Source organism: Brassica napus, chromosome C2 (assembly GCF_020379485.1).
Source record: "Brassica napus cultivar Da-Ae chromosome C2, Da-Ae, whole genome shotgun sequence".
In the NCBI taxonomy this organism is placed as follows: domain Eukaryota; kingdom Viridiplantae; phylum Streptophyta; class Magnoliopsida; order Brassicales; family Brassicaceae; genus Brassica; species Brassica napus.
The window spans coordinates 18,854,970-18,875,315 of NC_063445.1; the positions used below are offsets into that span (position 1 = coordinate 18,854,970).

The 20,346-nt window shown below is 41.1% G+C and overlaps 1 protein-coding gene across 1 annotated transcript; it reads left to right on the top strand.

The window, feature by feature from the left end:
* The first annotated feature begins 6,359 nt into the window (after nucleotides 1-6,359).
* On the top strand, nucleotides 6,360-8,117 carry LOC106356113 (protein SOB FIVE-LIKE 2-like). The gene has a single exon (XM_013795944.3). It carries the CDS (start codon nucleotides 7,462-7,464, stop codon nucleotides 7,891-7,893), a length of 432 nt encoding a protein of 143 aa, XP_013651398.1. The 5' UTR covers nucleotides 6,360-7,461; the 3' UTR covers nucleotides 7,894-8,117.
* The last annotated feature ends 12,229 nt before the right edge of the window (nucleotides 8,118-20,346 follow it).

The window sequence follows — 20,346 nt, forward strand, 5'->3', positions numbered from 1 at the left end:
AGGAACTCCATGCAATCTCACAATCTCGCTGATGTAAGTCTGTGCTAACTGATCAGCTTGTCCGTCTTCTTAATAGCTAGAAAATGGGCTGACTTGGTAAGTCTATCCACGATTACCCAGATGGCATTCTTTCCTCCTAAGGTGGTTGGCAACCCCGTCACAAAATCCATAGTTACCATGTCCCATTTCCACTCTGGCAATGGCAGGTTCTGCAATAACCCGCTAGGCACCTGATGCTCGGCCTTGACCATCTGACACGTCTGACACTGCGATATAAATGAAGCAACATCCCTCTTCATGCCAAGCCAATGATAATAACGCTTGAGATCCTTGTACATCTTGGTGTTTCCTGGATGAATAGAGAAACGCGAGTGGTGTGCCTGCTGCAAGATTTCCTTTTTTAACAACTCATCATTAGGCACACAAACCCGGTTCCGATACATGAACATCCCACTCGAAGCTGTATGATATCCAATACTCTCAATCTCGATCTGCTTACACAAAGCCTTATCAGCATCCTGAGCCTTACGCACTTTCCATAACAAATCTGCTTGCTCCACAGCCTCGAGGCCAACTGCCTCACCTTCCACGGTAGTGGCACACAATTTGAGACTAGCAAGTGTCCTAGTAAACTCTTGAACCTCCTTGGTTCCTGAAACATCGCTCCTGCGCCTGCTCAAGGCATCTGCTACTTGATTAGCTTTTCCCGGATGATAAGCAATATCCAGGTTGTAGTCTGCTAACAACTCGACCCACCTACGCTGCCTCAAATTCAAATCCGCCTGAGTGAAGATATATTTCAAACTCTTATGGTCCGTGAAGATCTTCACCTTCTCCCCATATAAATATGATCTCCAGATCTTCAGTGCAAATACAACTGCTGCTAACTCTAAATCATGCGTAGGATAGTTGACCTCGTGAGGCCTCAACTGACGTGATGCATATGCAATGACCTGACCTTCCTGCATCAATACACATCCTAAACCAGTGCCTGACGCATCAGTGTAAACCTCATATGGTATCCCTGGCCTCGGGAGTACCAAAACGGGCGCATGGGTCAGCTGTCGCTTTAACTCAGTGAAACTCCTCGAGCAATCGTCTGACCAATCAAACTTGACGTCTTTGCCCGTCAGCTTCGTCATTGGCTTTGCAATGCTAGCAAAACTCTTGACGTACTTCCTGTAGTACCCCGCCAAACCGAGAAAACTGCGGATCTCCGTAGCATTCTTTGGCGTCGGCCACTCTGAAATGGCGGTAATCTTCTCCTGATCTACGGCAACTCCTGCTTCTGAAATCACATGGCCCAAAAATCCAATCTTCCTCTGCCAAAAGCTACACTTACTCAGCTTGGCAAACAACTGGTGTTCCCGAAGCTTATCCAGCACAACCCTCAAATGCTCAGCATGCTCTTCTCTACTCCGAGAATAAACCAAAATGTCGTCGATGAAAACGATCACACACTTATCCAAGTGCTCCCGAAACACATCATTCATAAGCTTCATGAACGCTGCCGGTGCGTTCGTCAATCCAAATGGCATCACCACAAACTCATAATGCCCATAGCGTGTACGGAAGGCCGTCTTCCGCACATCTCCATCAGCTATCGCAATCTGGTGGTATCCCGATGCCAAGTCAATCTTAGAGAACCAAGAAGCTCCCTGCAACTGGTCCAACAACTCGTCAATACGCGGAAGCGGATACTTATTCTTGATGGTCACTTTGTTCAGACCTCTATAGTCGATACAAAGTCTGAAACTCCCATCTTTCTTTTTCACGAACAACACTGGTGCTCCCCACGGTGAAGTACTCGGCCTGATAAATCCCTTATCTGATAACTCTTCCAACTGTTTCTTCAATTCCGCCATCTCAGCTGGTGCAAGGCGGTATGGGGCTCGTGAAACTGGTGTTGCTCCTGGCTCCACCTCGATCGCAAGAACGTCTGCTCTAGCTGGTGGCGGCCCTTTTAAAGCCTCAAAAACGTCTTCGTACTCGAAAACCACTGGAATGTCATGCAGCTCCTGCTGACCATCCTCCTTAACCATCGAAATGGTCGCCAAAAATCCTTCTGCTCCTCTCTCCAGTAGCTCATCTGCGCGCAACATGGAGACAATGGAAATTCCATGGTGCGTCTTAATCCCCTGGAATATGATCTTCCCTTCTGCTCTGGGGATATGGACTCTCGCTCTCGGACAATCCAGTACTACTTGATGTCGTGACAACCAATCCATTCCAAGTATAACATCGTAGCAGCTCATCTCCAGTTCCGTCAAATCTCCGAGCAACTCAACTCCTCCAAGAATAACTGGTACATTGCGATGGACGCCGACTGCTCCCAATCTCTCCGTGCCGGCAGTCTGAATCTTCTTAGCCTTCGGTTCGAATACACCCCGAAAAGGCCAAGACTGGGCTAAGCGTGGACTCACAAAACTATGAGAGGCTCCCGTGTCGAATAAGGTGTGAGCTGACTTTCCTCCAACCAAAACCGATCCTACACAAGATTTTGCTAACTACACATGGCATCCACAAACCAAATTACTCAAACACAACAAGTATGAAAAAGTCACATACCCGCTATCGGCTCAGCTCCCTGGGGATCTCCAACTGCAAAGACACGTGGAGCGATGGCTAGACGCTTCGGTGGTGGTGGAAGTGCCGCATTGCCTCTCCTCGGACAATCTCTGTAGATGTGACCCGGCTGGTTGCAGCCGTAACAGTTCCTCGTTGCCACTGCTGGTGCTACTGCTGCTGCTGGTGTTGCAACCTGAGTTCGTGGTGGCTTCCTACAGTTCTTCGCAAGATGCCCAAACTGATCGCAATTATAGCACTGGAAACATTCCCCAAAATGGTGGCGACGACAACGCCCACAACGGGGTGCTCCAGTCTGCTCCCAAGGCCTCTTCTGCGACCCCGAAGCCCCTCCTGCCTTAGGCTGAACTGCTTTGGAGAACTTCTGCTCCTCACCCATACATTTCTCCTGCACAGCCGCCTTCTCTACCAGATCCTCCAAACTGGTGTAGGTAACCACACTGCACCTACCACGAAGCTCTACTCGCATCCCATCTAAGAACCTCCTGATCAGATCCTCCTCATCTATGTTGTTACCCACAAATCTGCGGAGCTGGTTAAACTCCCGCTCATACTCCCTGACAGACTTTGCACCCTGTCTCAAATGCTCGAAATCATTCTTCTTCTCATGCAAAGCTTCCCTCGGAAAATACTTCTTGTTGAACGCGTAAAGAAAATCATCATATGTCAGCTCGCCACGGTGCATCAATCTCACTCCATCCCACCAGATTGATGCATCTCCGCGCAAATACAACTCAGCGATGTTTAGCTTGAGCCTTGGTGGGCACGAGATGGTCTTCAAACACTTATCCAAATTGTGCTTCCAATCGTGAGCAACTGTAGGTTCCGTCGTTCCAGTGAAATGCTCCAAGCTCACATACTTCATCTGTCCCAACACCCTGATAAATGTCTCATCAACCTCGGGCACCTGAACTGGGAAAGCAGGTGGCGGCGGTGGAACCTGAAAAACTCCTGGAACCGGCTGAACAGGAACCTGAGGGTACTGCTGGACTGGAGCCGGCTGATGTGGAACCTGATGATAATGCTGAACCTGAACTGGTGGAGCCTGCTGCATGCGAATCTGCGGACCCTGCTGTACTGCAGCCATCTGTCTGGCAACCTCCTGAGCAGCTATTCGGGCAGCCTCCTGGGCAGCTTGCTGGACTGTCTCCTGTGCAGCCTGCCTAGCCGCATCCTGAACCATCTGTCTCAAAGCATCCTGATCAATAGGCGGAGCCGCCTGCTGCGGAACTGCGGGCTGGACATGCTCATCCTCAGCCTCTCTAGCAACTCTGGCAGTCTGAGTACGAACAACTCTCTTCCTGGGCGCCATCTGAAAGAAAAGCGAAAAAATTAACTTATGCCGATCTGTGGATACCAACATTTAAGAAGGAGTGATACCGAACGGAAAGGTGCTATTTATTTTTATTTTCAAAGTTCCCAGATCCCTGAAAATATTTTGAAATCGTTTAAAACCGTCAAAACCGAATAAAACCAGGTCTCCAAAAATCGCCATCCCGGGTCGGAGCCGGGACGGAACCCGCTCTGATACCAAATTGTGACACCCGTCACTTTCGAAATAGTAAAAATACTTCGATAAATACAAATATCTTAAATATCCATATATAAATATTTGAAAGTCCACATCCACGCATGAATTCCATAATATAAAATAAAATCCGAAACATAAGGTACGACATAAACCGAGAATCCAAAATACGAAATACCATAACGATAAAAGTCCAAAGGCCTAGAGGCCCGATAACGATAAAATCGATAAAACGATAGAAGCCCAAAAGCCCAATAGCACCGGTCCGAAAAATCACTCCTGCTCATCGGTCTCACCTGAAAGGGGGAAATAAGGAGGGGTGAGCGACAGGGGAATCGCCCAGTGAGGTATGGGATGCTAAACCGCAAACCACTGACTCAGTTCATAGCACTACAACTATGTAGGCCTAGCTCTAGCATGAGACAATCACGGTGCCTATTACACCACACAGAACAATCACATATGTCTAGTGGACTAGACATGATACAACCAATGCGATAATAGCATATCACATTTCCTCATAAGGATAAAAATATATATAACTCTACAGGCGTCGCTAGCACAGTAGTCCACACTGCACCCCGCAAATCTCTAAGGCGTCGTAAGTACAAACGTCTCTGTACCCCCGCAAATCTCCACAAACATGGCAGCCAGTGCAAACGTCTCTGCACCCCGCAAAACTCCTCAAACATAGGCAGCCAGTGCAAACGTCTCTGCACCCCGCAAATCTCCAAAACATGGACTCGCATATATATACATATATATAACAATTCTTAACATCAATCATTTCAATCAACCGTTGAATCCTCTATTATCCTATTTCCGGTTTAACAATCAATAATAATAATAAACAAGCAAGACTCTCAAACAGACTCGATTCACAGAGACGGATCATGTTTCGAAACTAAACTTTCCATAACGGTAGTACTAAACTAGCTCGGGATTTAACGGAGTAGCCCTCACCTTAGCAATGAAGAGAAGTGGTATATATGAACTCCAGCTGCTCAAATGGACTCCAAATCTGAAATCAGATCGAAATTTCGAGTCAGAACGCCTTTCGAACGGTTTAAAACGGGTATTTACGGAAAAGTCAACCCGCTGGTCAAAGATTAATTATTTAATTAATTAATTAATTAATTAATTAATTATTTAATTAATTAATCCGGTTTATCCTAACCGATTTCCAATTGATTTAAACCGACCGGTTTAGCCTAACCGAATTGAAATCAATTCAAACCGGCTAACCAACCGGTTAACCGAGTCAACCGAGTTGACTCACCGGGTCGACTCGGCCGAGTTAGCGAGTCGCCGGCGAGTCACCGGTGTCGGTCACCGGCGGCGACGGCGGAGATCCGGCGGTGGCCTACCGGAAAGTTGGCCGGCGGCGATGGCGGAGCTGCGGCGGAGAACGGTGGTCCGGCGGCGGCGCTGCGGCGGAGGACGGTGGTCCGACGGCGGCGCGTGGAACTCACGCGCGCGCAGAGGCGAATCTTCGGGGGGCGCGTACGGCTTCGTCCAGGCTCCGATCGCGACGCGGTTGGTGTCTACGGCTTCGTCTTGACGAGAGGAACACGATGATGGCCTTGGATGCACGAGATTCACTACGGTTAGAAAGTTATGATCGATTTACTAAAACGACCGAAACATAACTCAAAACATGGCGGTTTCCGGTTACCTCGAGCTGCGGTTGATGGTGATGACGAGCTTGATGACGTCCTGGCGTGCGGTGGCTCCGGCGAGGACTCTTGGTGAGCTTCTTCCTTCCCTCTCTCTCTCTCTCTCTCTCTCTCTCTCTCTCTCTCTCTCTCTCTCTTTAAAGAAAAATGACTTGACCCTTGGGCAAAGCCTAGGGTTGGGGTCATTACAGTATGTCTATCTTATCATGTGGTTATCAGCAATAAAAAGAACATAAGAGACAAAAAAAGGCGAGTGTTAACCAATGAGCATTCTTACACAATACTTAATGAGAGAGCTCAGAACAAATTACTCTGGTTTGGTGGGAATTGATGTTTTCTATCTCATCTACGGTCAGTGTACGTTCGAAACGTGTTTTGGGAACTATACGATTCGATTCCCGATAGATATCTCTATAAATAAAAGTTGTAAAGCGAATTAAATTTTTATAGAAAGTGTACCATTTTTTATTTCAAGAACTCGCTTACTAACCTTTCTCCTTCGTATATACTCCCTCCGTTCCGTTTCTAAATGTAAGTAGCTTTAGCAAAAAAAATTTGTTTCACAATATAAGTAGTTTACATATTTCAATGCATCTTTTTCATTTATTGGATATTGTGTAACCAATGAAATAATGTTAGTTTTTTAATAATTGGTTGAATTAATTGGTTAAATGATATATTCTTTTAAATAACAATTTTCTAAATATTCGTGCGTTTAAACAAAACTACTTACATTTAGAAACAGAGGGAGTATATATGTACTAGGTGTTTTCCGAAATTTTTTAAATCTAACTTATATTTAAAAATAAATTTTATTAAATATTATAGATTTTACTATTTTATTATTAATATTTAATATATATTTGATATATATTAAATAAATTTGTATAAAACTAATAAAAATGATATAACATTGTATAATTATCAAAAATTTAGCATAAACAATATTTATAAAATTTGTATATAAAAAACTAATGATCTTACGATTAGATATTTAAATTTTTAAAAAATTGTATAAATTTTTGAAAGCTTTAGTAATACAAATTGTATAATTATACAAAAATAATAATATTTCAAAATTTGAAATGAGATATATGAATATATTTATTTTATAGATGATGTATGAGCTATTACCATATTTAAAAAAAGTTTACCAAAAAGAAATATCAATATTAAATGTAATATATGAATTATTACCATATTCTAATAAATTTGCCAAAAATATAAATCAACATTAAATGAAATTATACATGTCATATTTTTCCGGAAGCCATGTCATCAATTTCAGTAGTCATGTCATATTTGTTTTGTAAAATTGATTGTAGAGAGGACATGTGGCAAAATCACTTCGCAAATATAGTCTAGGGGATCTTAAAATGGCTTGTCTTGTAGTTCTTCAATTGAGAGAAAACAATGGTGTTAGAATTGCCATGTGGTGATACTCACTCCTCGTATTCAATTATATGAGTGATTCAATAGGCTCCAGCTTTTCTTGATTCTGAAACACAAGAAAGGGAAAAAAATCATACGCAAAACATTATTTATTGATGATTAAATGCAAAGCTAAAGACAGCAAGAGACACAAGGGTTATACCAGAGGGTAAAGAGATTGAAACAGGCTGAGGTACGTAAGTTTTATAAAAAAAAAGAAGAAGCTAAGTTTAACTTTTTATGTTGGCTATGGAGTCTCCAAGAATCCATGAAGGAGTTGCTGAGGAGAAGAGTAGTTGTGAATCAGGATGGACTATGTACATAGAAGACACCATCCATGGAAACCATCACTCTGAATTTGTCTATGAAGAATATGATGATGATGGTAATCATTTCTGTGTAAAAGATGTCGATGATGATAGTAGTGAAAATGGGAGCGATGACTCGATGACTTCTGATGCATCTTCATGGCCTAGCACTCAGCTTCCAAGGAAGACAAAGAATCATGCAGCTGCAAAGAAGAGTTATGCCAAACAAGTCAATCATCACACAAAGAATAAAGCTCGTGAAAAATCCACCGACCAAGAAGAAGAATCTGAGTTCAACGGTAGAACAAGAACCATTGCAGCTAGTCGTGTTCAAAGTAAAGGCAAGGTGAGAAAAAACAAATAAGACTCTAAATACTGGTTTTAAACTTCTATTGCTATATCCAATATTCTCTTTGGCTCAAGGGATATAACAATCTAGACCATGTAATTGTTACCTTCATTTGAAATTTATGTGTAATAGCCTTGTGTTCTATAACAGGATTATGTTTTTGGCTTAAAGCAAATCCCGTTCCTGTAACTTTATTTGCCTTGGAGCTATGCATGCTAATAATATCTACTTTTTCTGCACATACTCCGTTTTAACACTAACGAGAACAATTCAAGAATCAGTAGCCATTGAAAAGAAAATTATGTATACACATTACTCATCATTCAAACAGATTCAGATCCAAAAGATTGAGTTTCGCACTACAAGAAAACAGCGATATTCTGACGGACATTCCGACGGAAAATGAAATCCTCGGAATATATCGAGGAATTTCCGAGGAAATTCCGAGGAAACACAAAATTGGGTTTCCTCGGAATTTCCTCGGAATATACCGACGGGATTCCGAGGAAACTACAGTCCGTCGGAATATTCCGAGGAAATTCCGAGGAAAACTCTGTTCCTCGGAAAAAACCGATGAATTCCGAGGAAATATTATAGCCGTTGGAGAGCCGTTGGGGGATTTTACAAAATTCCGAGGAAATTCCGACGAACTAGTTTTGTCCGTCGGAATTCCGTCGGAATTTCCTCGGTATGTCGGCAGGATTTAAACTATAAATACAAGCACTCCTCTTCCTCTTCATTCACTTCATATCTTCATCCTCCCTCTTACTCTATTTACACACGAATTTGATTCATAAAAAATATGTCTTCTTCAAATTATTTTCGTTCTTGGATCGATCGACCTCATTTGGATCCGAACACGAGATTGCTTACGGAAGAATACCAACGAGGTATAACTGAATTCATGGGGTTAGTTCACCGACAACCGGAAGCAAAAACAGGTATGTTAAGATGTCCTTGCTCTAATTGTAAAAATAGAAAGGTTATTAAAGAGTGGGATGTTTGGACTCATCTATATTTGAGTGGGTTTACACGAAGTTACAAAATTTGGTATCATCATGGGGAAACTGATTATGAACATGGTAGTACTAGTGAACCTCAGCCAGCGGTTAGATTAGAAGAACCAATTAGAACGGATGTAGATTATGGTGTAGGTACTGAGCAGATGGTAAATGATCATTTTAGAGGGGAAGATTTACCCAATGCAGAAGCTAGGAGATTTTATGATATGTTGGATGCTGGAAAGCAACCATTGTACGAAGGTTGCAGAGATGGTCATTCAGCTTTATCATCTGCTACAAGATTGATGGGCATTAAAACAGATTATAATTTGGCTGAAGACTGTGTGGATGCGATTGCTGATTTTGTAAAAGGTATTCTACCCGAGGATAATGTAGCTCCTGGTTCATACTACGAGGTTCAGAAACTCGTAGCTGGTCTTGGTTTATCGTATCAGGTAATAGATGTATGCAGCGACAACTGCATGATTTATTGGAGGGTGGATGAACAGCGGGTTACATGCAAATTTTGTGGAAAGCCTCGTTATAAAGATACAATTGGAAGAGTTCCAGTGCCATATAAAAGGATGTGGTATTTACCTTTGACGGAAAGGTTGCAGAGGTTGTATCTGTCTGAACGCACAGCGCAACCAATGAGATGGCATGCGGAGCACTCAACAGATGGTGAGATCAGACATCCTTCAGATGCAAAAGCGTGGAAGCATTTCCAATCAAAGTATCCCGACTTTGCGTATGAGAGAAGAAATGTCTACCTTGGATTATGTACTGATGGTTTCAGTCCGTTTGGCAAGAGTGGAAGACAGTATTCTCTATGGCCCGTCATTCTTACACCATACAACCTCCCCCCAAACTTGTGCTTGCGACGAGAGTTTTTGTTTCTCTCGATTCTCGTTCCCGGACCAGAGCATCCTAAGAGATCACTTGATGTGTTTCTTCAGCCACTAATATATGAGTTGCAACAACTATGGGCTCAAGGTGCTGAAACATACGATGTTTCGTGTAAAGAAAACTTTCAAATGCGGGCAGTACTAATGTGGACAATAAGTGATTTTCCAGCATATGGTATGTTGTCTGGATGGACAACGCATGGAAGGCTATCATGTCCATATTGTCAAGATAACACTGATGCTTTCCAACTAAAGCACGGAAGGAAAACGTGTTGGTTTGACTGTCACAGGAGATTCCTACCACCTGATCATCCATATCGTAGGAGTAGGAATTTGTTTACGAAGAACAAGAGGGTGTTTGACAGTCCACCTCCGGAAATTTGTGGGAAAGATTTGAAGATACAACTAAGAGATTTTGGTGCAGAAAGGACGCCAGAAGTCGGTGGACATGAGCGTTTTCCGGTAGATGCTGTTGGAGAACTACATAACTGGCACAAAAAAAGTATTTTCTGGGATCTGCCATACTGGGAGGATCATCTGCTAAGGCATAATTTAGATGTCATGCATATTGAGAAGAACTTTTTTGACAATCTCATGAACACGATCCTTAATGTTCAAGGTAAAACAAAGGATAATTTGAAGTCAAGACTGGATTTAGTCGATATATGTGCTCGTTCAGAACTTCATGTTGATGAGAATGGTAGGGCTCCTTTTCCCATATACCGACTTGATGCAGCGGGAAAAGATGCGTTCTTTGATTGGATTTCAAACGATGTGGAATTTCCAGACGGTTACGCATCAAATTTGCGTAACTGTATCGACAGAAAGGAAGGAAAGTTTACTGGCTTGAAAAGCCACGATTGCCATGTAATGATGCAGCGCCTCCTTCCGTTCGCCTTCAAGGAAATATTACCACGAAATGTTCATGAAGCAATTGCAGGGATAAGTGGTTTCTTCCGCGATTTATGCACGAGATCAGTGACTCTTGAAGGTATTGAAAATTTGAAGACTAACATAGCCGTGATTCAGTGCAACCTTGAGAAGATATTTCCTCCCTCATTTTTTGATGTTATGGAGCATCTTGTTATTCACCTGGCAAGAGAATTGGAACTTGGTGGTCCTGTGCAGTATAGATGGATGTATCTGTATGAGCGGTATATGTTCCATTTGAAGAAGATGGTGAAAAATTTAAGTAGGGTGGAAGGTTCTATAGTCGCACAGATGATCAATGAAGAAACTTCAAACTTTGCCGAGTACTACTTTCCAGCAGAAGTTCAGACCAAAAACAGAAGACCTGCTCGGCATGATGATAGAGGCGAACGGGCAACATATCATGTTACGGTTCCAGACATTTTCACAGACGTTGGACGACTTAGCGGAAAACCAAAGGACCGTCGACTTACTGAGCAGGAGCGCAGTCATTTGCAAACATATTTGCTCACCAACTGCGAAGACGTTCTTCAATATGAGAGGTAAATAAATGAGCTTACAAATTTTATTTTAACAAGTTGAAATTTAAATCTTAATTAATTACATTATTGTCATCATATACAGGATTTTCATGGCAGAAAAGCGGTTCGAGTATAGATACGCCACAGAGGACGAACTAGAAGAAATGAAGCAGAGAGAATTTACTGGATGGATGTTTACTTATGTGAGTGCTTTAAACAAATTAAAATATATTTTATCACATATTTATACTAATTCACATTTATTGATATAATATATATATATGTGCTATTAATAGGTGTCTGCTGGTTTGGCCAGAGGTGAAACATTTGACGATTGGATACGTGAGATGGTCGTTGGACCAAACTTTGTTGTGAAGTCATATCCGAGATTTTGTACTCGAGGATATGCATTCACAACTCAGAAGAGGAGACGTTCGAGTACGACTTATGATGCTGGCGTTTGTTCTGCATCAGGAGATGATGTATACTACGGACACATACATGAGATTTTGGAAATCAAGTATTTGGGCATGGTTGGATTGCGCTGTACTGTTTTCTATTGTGATTGGCACGACAACACCCCAGATCGAGGTGTGAGAACAGATGCATTTGGTGTTACATCAGTAAATTCGAGGCGAAAGCTGCAATATTATGATCCTTTCATTCTTGCTTCCCAGGCCGATCAGGTAATTAAATGTTAATTATTCAGAATGATTCATCATCATGTGTATTAATTTATAATTTTTCTAAATGTTACAGGTTTGTTATATCAAGTACCCCCGGGTAAGGAACAGAGATGATCCATGGGTTACTGTTACAAGACTCAACCCGAGAGGCCGAGTTCAGGGAAGTTCTGAGCTGGAAGACCCACTACAACCAAGCACATCCGGCAACTGTAGTGCAGCAGAAGATTTAGCTGGAGTTGGCCTTGTAGTCGATTTAACCGACTTTGGAGAGGAAGCCGTCGTTCACGTAGAGGATGAACCAGTAATTGGAGAGTTTCACCAAGATCCAGATTCAGATTCATCTGGTGATGATGACTCGGAAACAGACTACCATTGAACTTATTTTTTTTTTTTTTTTAAGAAATACCGAGGAAATTTCGAGGAACACTTGATATAACCTCTTTCCTTGGATAATAGTTATTTGGTTTATCTAGCAAGGCAAAGCTGAATACGAATTAAAAGCTACACAAAACACAACCAAATAAAACAAAGAAACCATGTAAAAGAAATACGAACTCATAATTAAGAAACCTAAAAAAAAACTCAGTTCAAAATTAACAGAAAATAAGACCATAAAACGTTAGAATAGAAAAGAAAATAAAATAGCCGGTGATAGCTCCTACTCCTCGTCTCCTGCTCCAGATGTTCCTGCATCGTTGGGTCTCTTGGACCTCTTTCTTACCCTGTGTGTACCACTCGAACCCGAACCAGAGCTGGATGGAGAGTTGTCCCGATGAACTACATCATCCTTTTGGCAACGACACGGCCTGATACGTGAAATGGCAGCCCAGATCTTGTGTAGCATGTCGTTGTTTGTCTTTATGCTCTGATCTCTCCAATGTTGTTGCTGGCGCGAAGTGGCGTTCGGTGGAAGCTCTTGCAGCTTGTACTGGCTGGAGTCTGATGGGAGTAGCTGATGGGGTTGTGAATCATCTGGAATGGCTTGTGCAGCCTCATCTTGTCCTTCTTCATCAACCACGCCCTTGCCTTTGGTCTGATATTTTGGCGTGAAGAAGGATGGCTTGTCTACTAGTGCGGTAGCAGGGGGTAGAAACTCAACTGCAGCCTCTGAAAGTAGAGCAGTCAGGCCGATCTGAGGCAGGTGGCAGTAGAGTGTTTTCTTCGCTCGGTCCTGGAATACGTAGACGTAAGGACCATCCCGATCGATCCTCGAGTGGGGACCAGCTATGAACTCCTTACTTACTAGAGAAATGACATCCAGGTAGTTCCAAGCAATGTTGTTCGATCTGTCCAGTGCTACCTGGTGGTTCTCACAGTCTACACCCACATGTCTAAGGATCCGAGTAATCACTGCACCAAATCCACATGCATTGCTCTTGGATTTGGTTACTTTCCCCTTGTATCCTGCTAAGTTTGCGGCCAGCACCGCTCCCATGTTGAAGGCAGTAGCAGGTGGGAATGTAGAGTTTCCAAATGCCGGTAGCAAATGCCTCACACCTTGGTACAGGAGGCACAACTCCCATTGCGTGACTGATGCGGCTGTGGTTGTCCCGTATAGCAATGAGCCAATGAGGCGTGTCGCATATCTCAGTACTGGGCTCCGGATAAGTGACTCCTTTGCCTGAGAAGATCTATAAACCCCTGTGCCAATCGTTTCCCAGAAGTTCAACAGCTCTGAAGTCCAATAAAGACCATATGTCCTCTCCCCCGCACTCAATCCAAATAGTCCGCAGAGGTCTGTGAAAGATACCTCATAGTATACTTTCTGCACTACGAATGCCAGAAAACCTTCCTGATGGCTATCATCGGGACGGGTGACGTATGCGGATGCTATGAACTGGCGTACCAACTCCGGATAAGTGGGTTCCTTGAGGTTGCATAGTTGGCCTAGACCCATGTTCTGGAACAGTCCTTCAATGTCTGCTTTGATTCCCAATATTGTCATCGTCTCAGGACATGCTAGTTGTGTAGCCGGAACGGCTACCTTCTTCATGTTGTTGTAGTGGGTGGTATCAGACTTATCCCACTTCTTTGGCCTTTGCTTCTCCAGCTGTGACGAACCCGCTTCTTGTGTGTTTTTCTTTGCTGATGTTTTCGTGCGCTTCATTCTCTACAAAATAGAATCATTGCTCTCAACATGGTTATAATCAATTAAGAAGGCAAAGCTGAACATGAAAATGAAAAGCAAAATCGAGTTGTGATAAAAAAAAACGAAATTGAAAAAAATTCTCTATCCCTAAATCATCTCAAATCATGTTCCAAACTCGTTGATCACAGACAATTGTGTTCTATTCCATGTTTAAACATCTGTTTCATGCATATTTGATCAAGGAATCAACACGGAAATAAGAAATTCACAAAACCCAAAAAATTGCTCAAGAACACGATTTCAGAATGTGGAGATTCGCGGAGTATACCTGTCTTAGGGTGAAGACGAGTGTAGGAATCAGGTAGAGCTCGAAAAATCAAGTGGAATAGAGCCCAAAATTGTTCAAATCGGATGATTATAGAGAGAGAAAGGGGGGGGCGAATTATAGGGGAAATCGGAGGGGATGAGAGTTCTAAGGTTTAGATCCAAAAAAGGTCGGGTTTTGCCTTATAATTCTGTTTTCCGAACACGCATCGATCGATGCGTTTTGTTTCTATAACGCATCGATCGATCACATTCTTACGGCCCGGGCCATCTTGGTAATCGATCGATGCGTTTTTGTTCTATAACGCATCGATCGATGCGTTTTTAAAAAACATACAAGATTTTCCGAGGAAATTCCGAGGAACAATTCAGATTGTCGATCGATCGATGGGATACTCTCATCGATCGATCACAATCTTACGGCCCGGTCCATCCTAGTAATCGATCGATGCGTTTGTGTTCTATAACGCATCGATCGATGCATTTTTAAAAAAACATACAAGATTTTCCGACGAAATTCCGAGGAACAATTCAGATTGTCGATAGATCGATGGGTTACTCTCATCGATCGATCACAATCTTACGGCCCGTAAATCCTAGTAATCGATCGATGCGTTTTTGTTCTATAACGCATCGATCGATGCATTTTTAAAAAAACATACAAGATTTTCCGATGAAATTCCGAGGAACAATTCAGATTGTCGATAGATCGATGGGTTAATCTCATCGATCGATCACAATCTTACGGCCCGGTCCATCCTAGTAATCGATCGATGCGTTTTTGTTCTATAACGCATCGATCGATGCATTTTTAAAAAAACATACAAGATTTTCCGAGGAAATTCCGAGGAACAATTCAGATTGTCGATAGATCGATGGGATACTCTCATCGATCGATCACAATCTTACGGCCCGGGCCATCTTAGTAATCGATCGATTTGTTTTTGTTCAAAAACGCATCGATCGATGCGTTTTTTTAAAAAAAATTACGTTTTGAAACCCCAAACACTAGTTCGTCGGAATTTCCTCGGAATATTCCGAGGAAATTTCGAGGAAGAAGAGGGTTTCCTCGGAGTTCCCTCGGAATAATCCGAGGAAATTCCGAGGAAATAGGGTTTTTAAACCGAAAACAACGTTTTGCCGTTTGAATAACACCTATATAACCCTTATTAAGTGTCTTACGTTCATTATGAAGTCAAAAATTTGTTCCTTACCGTATAATTAACACTTTTCCGATTGTATGAACGAAATCTCGCAACATAAGAGAAACACTTATACCTTTTAACGAACGGTAAAGGGAATACTTTCAATTAGTTTTGAAATTTGTTATTTCATGGTTTATGCTCATGTATACAAAGAATCCTCAATGGTATGCATTACAATTGTATAAGAAATGAAATACGGCAAAAAAAATTGATGTTTTGAAACCCCAAACACTAGTTCCTCGGTATTTCCTCGGAATATTCCGAGGAAATTCCGACGGATATTTTACTATCTGTCGGAATTTCCTCGGAATATTTTCATTTTACCGGGCAAATATTTCGCGAAAATTGAAATTAGAATTCCGACGGAATTCCGACGGATAATGTCCGTCGGACCCTAGGTTTTATAACCACGAGCCCCTTCTTCTTCCCCATTTCTCTCTTCTTCCTCTGCGCGACTCCTCTCTTTCTCTCCGGCGATTTCCCCCTGAAATCCGACGATATCTCCGGCGATCTCCCTCTTCTCTTACACAAATCATGTAAGGACCCTATCCCACTCTCTTAGGTTCTATTTGTTAGGTTTTTGTGTAGTTTTGATAGATTTTTGTTAGGGTGATTGGTTAGGATTGTGATTTGGTTGTATAATAGGTTTAGAATTGTGATTTGGTTGAATAATTTGTTTTGTTGAATTGATTTAGAATTTTTTTTAATTTTTTTATTTTTTGTATTTATAAAATCATTTTTGTATATAAAATCGATTTTTGTATTTTACAAAACGATTTTTCTATATAAATTCGATTTTTTGGATTTTACAAAAAAAATTTCTATATAAATTCGATTTTTTGGATTTTACAAAACATTTAATTATTAAACAATTTTTATTTATTAAAACTATTTTTGTTTATTAGAACTATTTTTATATATTTATTAAAAAATTTAATATATATAAATCTTTTTCTGTGATTAAATTATTTGGGATTTTTTTTAATAAAAAAATTAATTTATATATTTCTGTATTTATTAAAATATTTTTTTTAATTTACAGGTCTCATGATGATCAGACCCGGCCTCGACAGCGTCGTGGTCGTGGTGGTACGGGGAGCCAGTCTCGGGATTCCAGCCATTTTCAGGATTCCCCTTCGCCCCACAGCTCCAACCATACATCTCCCTCTGCTGCACCCGCTCATGCTCCTCTCGCTCCCGCTGCTGCATCCGCTCCTGTTCCTCCGGGTCCTCCGGGAGTGATGAGGGTTGCGGAGTTGGTTCAACAGCCCGGTCGTGACCATCTTCCGTATCTCACTCCGTATCCACATGGACGGGGTCAAACATGGTAATTAAACATTTTTTTTCTTTAAATTTGGATTCATTATTAACCGTTTGTTCTTTTAATAAGGTTCAACCGATCCGGGAACGGGATCAGCGCATGGATCAACCGTATGATGTACTCGGCCCTCGACAGTGGACATCCGACTTTCACTCACTTCCCAACCGACAAGCAGGTTCTGTGGTTTCGTCAGTTTGCGGTAAGTATTCTAATTTTTTACTTATATTTTTAATCTTTAATATAAATTTTCTACTAATTGTGTTTTTTTTTCAGCAAGAGTTCAACTGGAATTCCGATGAGACGCTCTTTATCTATCACCACTTCGTCCATAAAGTAATGGACAACTATGGGAAGCAGATCCACGAGTGGAAGAAGAAGTGGGAAATCAATAAGGTTCGATTTAATTTATTAAACAATTTTTTAATTTATTAAACTATTTTTTAATTTATTAAACTTTTTCTTTTTTTTTTAATTAAAAGGTCCCAAAGTCGATGAACGATACGGTCTGGAAGGAGTTGTGTGCGCATTGGGATAAGGAGGAGACGAAAGAAACTTCTTCCACCAACTCCACCAACCGCAGGAGCGACCGTAAAGGGAAGGGCATCTACAAGCATAACTTGGGTGCTCAATCTATTGCCACTCTCGGAGATCGCATGGTAAGTTCAACCGCTTTTTCTTCAATTATTTGAGTTTCAGAATTTAAATTTATTGTGCATTTCTTCTAATTTCTAATGTTTCTTTAATTTTATGTTTTTTTTCAAGGCGGAAGAAAATGATGGCGAGCCGGTCGATGATCTCGCCCTAATGAGGAGGGCGTATACCAACAAGAAGACCGGCCAGATTGATGACGGTCTTGTGAGGGACGTGGTCGACCTGGTCCAAACTCAGGTGGTAGACGAAGTGTCTCAGCTTCAAACCGAGGATGACGCTTCGACGGCTTCGACCAACTTGTCCCGGTTTCGAATCAACGAAATCGTTGAATCCGTAAGTTTTTTTTTTTTTAAGTTCAATTCATTTATTTCTTGGTTTAAATTTCTAAATTTGGCTTTTTTCTATTCAGTCGGTTCCAAAGAAGAAGGGACGTTTGTTCGGTTTGGGTCGTCGCACCCGGTCGGTTCCTCCTTCTTCTGCACCACCGCCCTTTGTTGATCCAGAAGTACTTACGGCTCAGTTGAAGGACAAAGATGATCGAATATCTTTGTTGGAGACCCAGATGGCGGCTCAACAGGCGGGCTATGAGGCACAGAGGAGGCTGAACCAGCAAATGATGGAGATGATGCAGAGGATGTGCCCGAACGAGGTGTTCCCGGACGTGCCAGACCCGTAGTTTTTTTTTCCCCAATCTCGGAATGTTTTATTTTTATTTGTGAAACTTTGAATATTAATTAGTATGATTTCAATTTTACTTTTAATTTCATATTTTCGAATTTAAATTTCAGAAATTTTATTTTTTCAAAAAAATTAATATTTTTTACATTTCGAGGAAATTAATTATATTTTTCACTACATCGATCGATGCGTTTTTGAACAAAAACGCATCGATCGATCCGTTTTTTTTAAAAATATTGCGAGGGACATTTCCCTCGGAGTTTTCCGAGGGACAACTCCCTCGGAAAATTCCGAGGAACGGATCCCTCGGAATATACCGAGGGAACAGTTCCTCGGAATAAACCGAGGAAAAAGTCCGTCGGTATACTCCTATCGATCGATGTATATATGTCCAAACACGCATCGATCGATGAACTTCCGAGGAATTATCCCGACGAAGTTCTACCTCGGTATATTCCGAGGACTTTTCCGACAAACAAGGGATCCTCGGAATTTCCTCGGAAATTTATTTCCTCGGAATTCCGTCGGAAAATTCCGAGGGATTTCAGAAGAAAAAAGAAATTCCGAGGAATTATTTCCGACGACGTATTTCGTCGGAATTGCGTCGGAATAACGATATTCCGACGAAATTCCGACGATTTTTTCCCTCAGAATCCTTGATGTTTTATTGTAGTGTCGGATAAAACAAAGAGTTTGATGACAAAACAGGAGTTTTTAAGGTTTTTACCATTTTGTTCAATAGTTGTGGCCCCAAAGTTAGCTAATACACCATAGCTTTGCCTGTTAACAGAGAGTTGCTGCTTTCAATGCCTTCACATGATTCTTTTTTTTAAGAGCAAATTTCAATCATTCAAGATATGTCATTATCTACTTTTATAAAACTTTTCATAACCAAAAATTCATATAATACTATTTCACATCAGGAAAAAAGTTAGACAAAATGAAAACTGTTTGTGATATTCTTCTCCAGCTTTTCAGCACAGTAAGAACCATGTAGCTTCTGCCTGTTCACAACAATGAATAGAAATTGCATCTATCAGGGAAAGAATCTCCAAGAAAAAAGATGATGAAGAATTACTACATCATAGATTTAACTGAGAGCCAAAAGATCAATAACTTGAGATAACGTAGTACATCATGGAAAGTCAAAGTTGGTAACATGTATCAGTATACAGTTAGTCTACGAAAATGACTGAAAATATTTTAACTTATTGAGGGAGATTGAACTGGGAGCAGAAAACAACAAAGATTTTAGCTGGCAGCTTGCTAGGAGAGGACCGCCTTCACGTAGATGTGATTCTCAGGTCACTTTCGACGTTGTAATCTCAAATCCACCATGCACGTGCAGAAGCAATAAACAGGTAGATGATAATGAAATAAGGGTCGTCCAATCTAATTCTATGACCCACAAAATTGTGAGAGAATATGACTCAGTAAATGCACAACACGTTGGACCTGGTCTACCAATTTCAATTTGAGGAAGACGGTATAACAAAACGAGCAAAGGCCAAGAACCAAGCATTTCTGCTAAACACATGGCCTATGCACACGTTCCATTCGTAATCGAAAATGACATTCAAGGATCATTAAGAAGAGCTTCAGTGACATACCGCATTGGGTGGAAAAATAACATGAAAAAACTAAAATTAACTGTTGATATGCTTTTGATCTGATATTATTCCCTTGCAGTAGCCGGAGTTTCACTGACGGCATGTTCGTTTGTCCAGATGATGGATAGAGATGAGAATTGTGTTTATTTGGTGTTAAAATGGATATCATCCAAATCATCAATCCAGATGAATTTTAAAACTTTAGTCTAAAATAAGACTCATTCAAATTGTTCATTTAGATGAATTTAATTGGTACATGGACGGAGATAAACATGTCCACAATAATAAATGACTAATATACCATTTTGTATCCAAGTTCAAAAGATTTATAGTATTCTATCAAAATCGTAAAATACCCATTTTCGTCAAAACACACAAAAATACATTTTTTTGTCAAAACCACAAAAACATATTTTCTGCCAACATCATAAAAACGCAATTTTTTGGTAAAATCACAAAAATACATTTTTCTACCAAAACATATTTTTCCGCCAAACCATAAAAACATATTTTTTGCCAAAATCGCAAAAACACATTTTACGCTAAA

What these genes read in the sequence shown, in the direction of transcription:
- LOC106356113 (XM_013795944.3), top strand. Translation starts at nt 7,462, where the DNA reads ATGTTGGCTATGGAGTCTCCAAGAATCCATGAAGGAGTTGCTGAGGAG.